The sequence below is a fragment of the Onychostoma macrolepis genome, chromosome 19, assembly GCF_012432095.1.
Source record: "Onychostoma macrolepis isolate SWU-2019 chromosome 19, ASM1243209v1, whole genome shotgun sequence".
Lineage (NCBI taxonomy): Eukaryota > Metazoa > Chordata > Actinopteri > Cypriniformes > Cyprinidae > Onychostoma > Onychostoma macrolepis.
In genome coordinates this window covers 33,393,704-33,403,275 of record NC_081173.1, presented here as the reverse complement: position 1 = coordinate 33,403,275, position 9,572 = coordinate 33,393,704, and the positions used below count along the sequence as shown (strand labels likewise).

At 36.0% G+C, this 9,572-nt stretch overlaps 1 protein-coding gene across 1 annotated transcript; it reads right to left on the bottom strand.

The window, feature by feature from the left end:
- Positions 1-785: 785 nt before the first annotated feature.
- LOC131525189 (H-2 class I histocompatibility antigen, K-Q alpha chain-like) lies at positions 786-8,262 on the bottom strand. The gene is made up of 6 exons (XM_058752558.1): positions 8,256-8,262; positions 7,830-8,069; positions 7,452-7,721; positions 1,995-2,273; positions 1,719-1,838; positions 786-1,494 (listed from the first exon to the last, which is right to left on the bottom strand). Exons 1-6 carry the CDS (start codon positions 8,260-8,262, stop codon positions 1,376-1,378), a joined length of 1,035 nt encoding a protein of 344 aa, XP_058608541.1. The 3' UTR covers positions 786-1,375.
- Between the last annotated feature and the right edge of the window lie 1,310 nt (positions 8,263-9,572).

Below are 9,572 nucleotides of genomic sequence, written 5' to 3'. Positions count from 1 at the left end.
GGCAAGTGTGACTCCTAAACGAAGAGAGCCAGATTAAGTATCAATTTTTTGAAATTGAGATTTAAACATCATCTGAAAGCTGAATAAATAAGCTTTCCATTGATTTCCATTGGTTTGTTAGGATCGGACAATATTTGGCTGAGATACAACTACCGTATTGACCCGAATATAAGACAATGTTTTTTTTCTTGAAAATACATCTGAAAAAATTTCGTCTTATATTCGGGGTCTAGGCTTTGACATGTCAATAATACACCCACAACAATAGGTGGCGCCAAAAACGCATAAAAGGAGTGTGCCATGAAATATGTAATGTAATGTGTGTTGTAAAGATCGCGAGTGAAAACAAAAGAAAAAGAAAAGCTTACAGCAGCATGATCGTGACTGTCATGTTAGCCTGATGGGACCAAACTTCCTCTGTAAGTGATTTTAAAACATAAGATAGTACCCAGATTTGAAGACTACAATAAGATTTCACTTCTACTGTGATAAAATTTTGGTAGGCTACTATGAGATGGATAGCCTAAATGTTATATAATTCAGATGGGTTACCTGTTATTTCAGTGGTATATCAAAAAGTGTATATTTTTCAATGTCATTGTTGGTACATTTTACCAGTATTTACCATACTTTCAAAACAAAAATTAAAATAGGAAAAATATGCAATTTGAAAATAATTTAAGAAAAATATTTTACAGAGAAAGAGAGAGAGAGAAACAAAAAACAAGATTTAGATTTCAAAAAGCCTTTTTCCAAAAGGTACATCTGGAAAAAGGGGGGTTGTCTTATAATCAGGGTCATCTTATATTCGGGACAATACGGTATTTGAAAATCTGGAATCTTAGGGTGCAGAAAAAATCTAAATATTGAGAAAATCGCCTTTAAAGTTGTTCAAATGAAGTTCTTAATGCATATTACTAATCAAACATTAAGTTTTGATACATTTACGGTAATAAATTTATAAAATATCTTCATGGAACATGATCTTTACTTAATATCCTAATGATTTTTGGCATAAAAGAAAAATCGGTCATTTTGACCCATACAATGCATTGTTGGCTATTGCTACAAATATACTCCAGCGACTTAAGACTGGTTTTGTGGTCCAGGGTCACAAATGTTTCAAGAAACTCTCAAATGTGAAAAGCAACGTCATATTTCAGCTGAGCATAAACAACGTCATAAACAGTGACTGTCGTAATAGCAGACAGATTAGAAAATGCTGACATAAAAAAAAAAAAAAAACATGAACCGAAAACAAAAGGCTTTTTTTTATTTTTTTTTTGCTGAACTGGTCTGGATAATTAGAATACAGTGTCCATTCAGAATGAAAATGAAATGAAAAACCTGTTCACATCCCAGTCGAATCTGTACATTAATCAGCACTGAGCTCTTCATCAGACGTATCAGCACACGCTGCACTGCTCATCGGTATCTGCTCACTCACTGCACCATAATTATTGGGATGATTTCTCCTCAGAGCTAGGATAGATTCTACAGTATTAAAACAGATAATGTTCTTATGAATAGGATTAAATGTACATATGTTTATTCACACTTCACATTTGTTCAATAAATGTGTTATGAATAACCATACCTTGTTGTCTGTGTCGTCAAATAAAACTCAAATAATGAAAGAAACTAACCATCATAAAAAAAGGTATTTAGAAACACAAACTTTAAAGCTGCAGTGATAATGCTGAATATTTATAACTCACCACTTGACCCTTTCTTTTTGTCAATGTACCAGTACACAGCGAAAGCTAGAACAGATGCTACTATTGTTCCTCCAGTTATAACAAGCCATCGTAATGTTTCACAGTTAGAACATTTTCCATCTGCAGAATGAAAAATAAATAAATAAATAAAATAATAAAATAAAAAGCAAACTCTCATATATACGTGTGTATATATATATATATATATATTGTTTGTGACCAGCAATATTAATCTATTTCATCTATGTACGTGATTGTATTTATGAAGATATTTACCCCATTTTGTTGAAAGTGTTTTTTTCAGACTGCTGTGAATGACAAAACAGTCATAAGATCCTTTGTGGTTTCTGTCAATCTCCACACTGGTTCTCATCTGAAAGGTTTCATCAGCATTTGGTCTGATTCCAGAAGATGTTTGATCCGCAAGAATAGATTCTTCCAATCTAATGTACATCTCAATATCTCTGGGGTAAAAGCCAGTGGCCAGACAGGTGAGGACCAGCTTACTGTGATCATCAGAAGCTTTCTTTGCAAAGATGTGAACATCTGGTAAAGCTGGAGCAGAAAATAATAATGCAATTAACAAACAAACATTCACAAAAAATTATTTTGTCTTAGTGGTTTCTGTGCTGTGAAAACAAATGGGGTTGTGAATGTGATTCACAGAAGAATATGCACCTTTTTTCAGGTTTTGCCGTTATAATTGTCTAATAATCCAGTCAGCTGACGTGCCATCTGTCATTCCAGTTTGACAGTCAAAATCATTTATTAATTTGCACAGAGACACTATACTGCCTCTAGAAAACGTATCGTACTTTACTGTATTACACGTCACACTATTGCACTAATAAACGAAGCGTCAGATTTCCTGATACAACTGATCAGATTCGCAACAGTGAATAGCACATCTTTCATATCACACCACCACACTCTCTCTCGTTTCATTCAAACACAACTGCTATCATCTTGTGCCTCAGTTATCGACTGTATTTACAGTAATTAAAAGAGATTAATTTTATTAAGGACTTCAGAATTAAAGGAATAGTTCACCCAAAATGAAAATTCTGTCATTAATTACTCGCCCTCACATCGTTCCAAACCCATAAGAACACAAATTAAGATATTTTTGATGATATCCGAGAGCTTTCTGACTCTCCATGGACAGCAGTGGTACACAGTAAAACCTCCAGTGTTAAATCAACACTCCCAGTGTATATATAATCCACACTCAGAGTGTTAAAAAAGTAACACTGAAGCAGTGTTAAAGTTAATGAGATAATTAGTTTAGTAATTGAGTGATGATTGAGCATTAGTGAAGAACACCTGCTGTTAACAAACTGAATCACTGAAAGAAAGAGAAAGAAGAACAGAAAAAAAGAGACGAGATGAGCAGAAAAACAAGAACTACAACTGACTTCAGCCACAGCCTTAGATGAAATCAACACAAGATAAAAGAAGACATTAAATCTCTCAAGATCTCAGCAGAGGATGATTAAACTATACAGCTTTTAAGTCAAGGTTCAAGAGCCCAACTAAAGTAAACACTGACCTCGATAATGGTAATTCAGACAAAACTAAAACTGTGGCTGTGGCTGAAGTCAATTGTAGTTCTTGTATTTCTGCTTGTCTCGTCTCTTTTTTTCTGTTCTTCTTTCTCTTTCTTTCAGTGATTCAGTTTGTTAACAGCAGGTGTTCTTCATTAATGCTCAATCATCACTCAATTACTACACTAATTATCTCATTAACTTTAACACTCTGAGTGTGGATTATATATACACTGGGAGTGTTGATTTAACGCTGGAGGTTTTACTGTGTACTACCACGATCAAGGCACAGAAACATAGTTAGGACATCGTTAAAATAATCCATGTGACATCAGTAGTTCAGCTGTACTTTTGAAGCTACGAGAAAGAAAACAAAAATAATGACTTTCAGAGGCGTCATGCCCATTCAAAGTGAGGGGCACGTGCCCCCACAGATTTTTCAGCCAAGTGGATTTTGAATGCAGCTTCCAAAATTCAAAAAGTAGCCGATTAATATTTTTTTATATTTGGTGCAATCACACCGGCGTGATTAGATCATTCAGTGCGTCATACTGTGTTCGCTGCTGGTGCTGAGCCAGATACAGACGCGTTTTTACAGCACTGCATATTATAACCAATCACACACGATTCTGTTTGCTTATGAATGCAATGACCAATCAGAGGTGTTCAGATGAGTCATCGCTAAAATGCCTGTTTTCTTCACTCGCTCACTGACTGAATACATATTTCTGGCGAATTCTCGTCAGAAACTGCAAAGTGCAAATGTGTGTATGAATCTGTAAGATATTAATTTCATAGTGTAAACAGCTTCAGTGATTTTAATGGGTGTTTTTAAGAGTACTTGAACTCTAGACTGTCGGTGAAAATGTTCTTTGCTCTCTTTCCGTACAATGAAAGTGTTATGATTAGTAGCCTAACTTGCAATGTTTTTATTCACATTAACTTTCAATGTTAAATTCACATTAAATATAAAGTTAGTCGTATTAAAAATATGTCATGGCATGACACCCATGAACAGACAGGATTTTATGCATAGTTAATAGATTACATTATTAGGTTACTTTGACCATCGCCCACTATCAACATAATCATAAAGGTGAGAATCAAGATATTTCATGATATAGTTAATGCGTTTGTGAATGTTTCGAATAAAAAGGAAAAAATAAATAAAACATAAGTGCTGTTGTGGCTGCTGTGTGTCAAATGATGATTTTATTGGTCTTATGAAGTATTCTAATTTGTTGAGATAGTGAATTTGTGGGTTTTTGTTAAATGTGAGCCAAAATCATCACAATTAAAAGAACCAAAGACTTAAACTACTTCAGTCTGTGTGCATTGCAACTTTTCCACGACATTCTAATTTACAGTTTTTCTCAATTGTTTACACACAAATTCTGGTACTTGAGACACAATGACCACAACATGTAACTCATTCACCAACCCCCTGAACCAATTCTGCTAAACTACAAGCACAGTTCCTGCTTTACACTCAAATTGCAGTTCTAAAACACACTTTTTTCAAAACACTACACACAATTCTTTGCTTTTGGCACAATTGTCATGCAGAAAATATCTTGTTTTCACAAGGAACACACTGCCATTCAAATATGCACACTGACTCATCACAAGGGCAAACACCCGTCACACAGTTTTACAATTAGCAATCAGAGCTTTAGCATAAAAGGGCAACAGGTGAGCTCTTCTGTTTTGGAGCAATGGATGCCAACATTGGAAACAGAGGCAGAGCCAGAGGAGTGAGAGGACGAGGACGAGGACGACCGTAATCTCTGATGAGATCCGAGCCACTTTGGTTGATCATGTGGTCAACCATGGTCTAACAATGAGGGAGGCTGGGCAAAGAGTACAGCCACATTTGAGCAGGTACACTGTAGCATCCATCATCCGGACTTTCCGAAATGAGAATAGGTAAGAAATCTACTCTCACTAGAAAATTGCAGTACTGCATATCAATACAGTACTCAATGAGTACAGTAGTACAGTATTGCCTGTGGACTGTTCTGTAGGACTGTACAAATACTGTAAAGTATGTTTCAAGTATTTAGGAAATGTATACCTACAGTACTTTGTATTTACAGTATTTTACTATTTGTTTGGCAGAACTGAAAGATTACCAACACAAGGTGGTCGGGAACGTGTTCTGTCTCCTGAACAGGAAACTGAAATCATGAACATGGTCCTAGAAAACAACGCCATAACATTACGGCAAATACAAAGAAAAATAATAGAAAACAATGACATGTTTCAAAATATTGATAGGGTAAGCTTATCAACACTGGACCGTGTCTTGCGCAGAAATCATCTCCGGATGAAGCAGGTCTACAGGGTGCCATTTGAACGCAATTCAGAAAGAGTCAAAGAATTGCGATATAACTATGTGCAAGTGAGTCCCACAATTGATGCATACTCTCAACACTGTATACAGTAAATTATACATATTGTAATCATAATGCTTGTGCTTCACAATAGTGACCACTCCATGTCTATTTCTGATATTGTCATGTGTGTTTCAGAGAGTCCTTGAGCTAGAGGTGGCTGCAGTGGAGCACCAGTTCATCTTCATTGATGAGGTTGGGTTCAACCTCACAAAAAGACGAAAGAGGGGAAGGAATATCATCGGCCAGCGTGCCATTGTTGAAGTCCCTGGCCAGCGCGGAGGGAACATCACAATGTGTGCAGCGATTACCCACCACGGCGTCATCCATCACCATGCTACCCTTGGCCCCTACAACGCCGCCCATCTGATCACATTCCTTGACACCCTACACAACACACTCATTCCACCAGATCAGGTAGATGGCCCAGAGCAGCTCAGGTACGTTGTCATTTGGGACAACGTAAGTTTCCACAGGGCTGCTCTGGTTCGTAACTGGTTCACTGCCCACCCACGCTTTTTAGTTGTTTATCTCCCTCCATATTCTCCATTCCTCAATCCTATTGAGGAATTTTTTTCTGCCTGGAGATGGAAAGTGTATGACCGAAATCCACAAGCGTATACCTCTTCTCCAAGCTATGGAGGACGCATGTGGAGATATAGCAGCTGATGCTTTTCATGGCTGGAATTGCCATGCTAGGCGATATTTCCCCCGCTGCTTGGCCAGGGAAAACATTGCTTGTGATGTGGATGAGGTGCTGTGGCCAGACCGCAACAGAAGAGAGGATGCAGCATAGGTTTTTTTTTTTTTTACTGTAACTGTATACAGTAAATTCTTCTGTTTTGTATGTAGTGTATGTGCAACTTTGTGTTGGTTGGGAATGGGATGTACACTGTGTACATTGTTTTTGCAGGAAAAATAAAATAAAATTTTACCATGTATTTGTGTGTTCTGAGTATAAACAATATTCTCAAATATTTTACAACACACTTATGTTTGTACTGTCTGTAGTAAGTGTAACACTGAACCAAAAAAAGGCCTAAGTCATTATGATGAATGGAGAAGAAGTGTTTTACATTCATCATAGTGTTTTACATTGAGCACATCAGTGTTCAGCTGGTTCTTATAAATGTCTATACATATGATGGTTTGTGTGTCATTTGAAAACAAAATCCCATTTTGAGAAGAAATAACATTGTTTTGAATGTAAAGTTTCATTTTGCAGGAGAATTGAGGGGTTTTGCCCATTGTGTGTGTTTTTTTTGGATTTGTGTGTAGAGTTCTGAGAATATGAGGCAGGCTTTCAGAAAATGTGTGTAAACAATTGAGAAAAACTGTATTAAGATGCACCTGTATAGTGAAGAGCTGTGTAATCATATGACTGTCCATTATGCATTTAAATGTCTGTCTCTTCTGAACTCAATTTATGCTCAAAGCCGCTTGTTAGGAACTTTCTTTTTTTTTTTTTTTGGCGGATGTTTGTGTTTGAAGAGCAAATAAAATGTCACCTCAAGTCAGTATTTTGTGTCTGATTGTGTGGTAAGTAGCCGTGTAATAAGCGCTTCGCATCAGGTTCCTGATCACCCTGTCAGTGTTCATTCTGCATTAACAACCAGCTGGATGTACATTATCCCTTACTTAACTCCGTAGCATTTATTTTTCACTGATTGATGATAAATTGCCTTTGAATTGAAATAATTAGAATTAGAAACAATCTCATGGATTAATTTAGTCAAAAACACAAACACACGGTGACAAGAACTAATTCAAGAGAACTGATCAGATTCAGAACTTACTGTTATTTGTGTTGTTAAGTGTGGAGATCCAGTCCATGCAGTCATTGAGGTATTGGTGCAAGCACTGTTTGCGTTCTGTGTGACGATCCCAATCCTTTTTGATTTCTTTTGCATTTGGACTTTTATCAATCCACTGCAGAGTGTCATAATTAAAGGCCATAAGATCATTTCCATCAAATCCATATTCATCAAAGACAGGCAGCTTCATCACTGTTCCATTAGGAAATTTCTCCAGTTTACAGCCAATTATTCTCTGAAGAACATGAAGCTCTACAATCACAGAACAAATTGCTTGAGAAGCTTATACACAGTGAAAATATATATCCAACAAGACATATCCAACTTTATGACATGATTTAGGAAAAGCATTAGTCTCACCAGAACACTGTGTGCAGTTTGACACAATCTTTAGCTGATCTTTGTACCAGTCTCTAGGATCATATGGTTCTCCAAGAGCTTCGATCCCCTCAAATTCAAACAGAGTCACTCCTATCCAGTTTTCAGCTTCATTATTGTATTGTTTCATCCGTCTGTCATCAACCACAGCCTCAGCTGTGAAATCTGGGATTTTGTCTGATTTGGTCAGGACTGTAAATCTGTAGAAGAAATGGTGTTTCTCTGAAGAACATAGAACACAAACAACAATAAAAACACTTTTACCAGGACAAAATGTCTTGTCATAGGATAACAGAAATATAGGCTACACTATTAGCCTACCTATTTAATTAAATCACAGACTTTTGCAATATGACTTTTGACACAGACTTTTGCTTTTATGATTTCCCAAACGCCCGCGAAACTCACGGGACATGCAGAGATTGAGTTCACCGCATTCACCAGAAGTGCAAACAGACTCATCGTTAAGGGCACAAAGCCATATCGCGCTTTCGATTTAGTTAGTTTACATCGGCTCAAAACACAACGTTATGCTATTATGAGAATTGTAAAAAATATTTTCGGTTCATTATGAAAGTGCGGACCGCCAGGGTGACGAATGAAGCAGTTATAGCCTATAAATAATCTTCTCAGTAAACAAATGAATTCTGTGCTTACCTTGAAGCGCATCGATCAGACAAGGGTGAAAAATAAGCAAAGCCGATACAACACCTGTAAAGAAAATGTTTTTAAACGAGAACGCGAGAAACATTTTTTTTTTTTTTTTTTTTTTTTTTTAGCTGCTCGCCTTTTGTTTCGCAAAATATAGCCAATGTAAATGCGTCTCAGGTTGTGTCGCTTCTGTAAGTGTTGGTCATGTGCTGAAATGTCTTGTTTTCTATTTAAGAAAGAAGTGGTTGGCAAACCAGATGTCATTTCCTGCTCCTTTTGTTTTATTGCAACCTCATCAAAATTTCTTGCATTGTCAATATACAAAGAGGTTAAATATACAATTAAAATGTTTAAAATGACAAATTATGAAATTTTCTTTTAGCCTACTATATGGACATGAAATATTTGGTTTCTTGAATTATGGTAAGAGTTTGGGAAATGAGTCCTACATTATTAATGCTGTGACCTATTTTTCAGCTCTGGGAAAAAATGTTATTCTATAAACTCTTTTCAAATACATACATTTCTGAACTCTTCTTGTGTTAAGAAAAAATATTGGATGTTCTAAAATGAATTTTTTTAGATGTAATTTTAAATGCTCTAAATTACACTTTTTTGTAATTTGGGAGAAATGTTGTCAGTATTATGGAATAAAACAATGTTTATTTTACTCAAACACCTAAACATTAAGAGAAACTCACCATTTTGCAGTGGTCTCTCTCTCTATTTTTTTTTAAAGATTTCCTAAACCAAAGAACAAACATCCCAAATCAGACTTTTATCAGCTGTTTTTTGTTTTACACATTAAAAAAAAAGAAAAGAAAGGCAACACACCATAAACATCAACCAGAATGAGTTGAGAGAGAAAAAAACACTACATGAGCAAGTTCTAAACAGATCTCTTTTGATAAACATTTAGTTTGATCATTTTTATCACTTTTATCCAAAGTGACTCACAAGTGAGGAACACAACAAGTGCCTGCAACAATTCAGGCAATAGGTGCAAATGACAAAACGTTTCAAACACTGTCTAGAATAGCTAGCTAAACTGTAAAAAAAAATCTGTTAAATTTA

Coding starts and splice junctions, on each gene's coding strand:
- LOC131525189 (XM_058752558.1), bottom strand. Junction 2,274..7,451: donor ACTTAACAACACAAATAACA/GTAAGTTCTGAA, acceptor TTTCTGCTCCAG/CTTTACCAGATGTTCACATC. Junction 1,495..1,718: donor CAAAAAGAAAGGGTCAAGTG/GTGAGTTATAAA, acceptor TTAATACTGTAG/AATCTATCCTAGCTCTGAGG.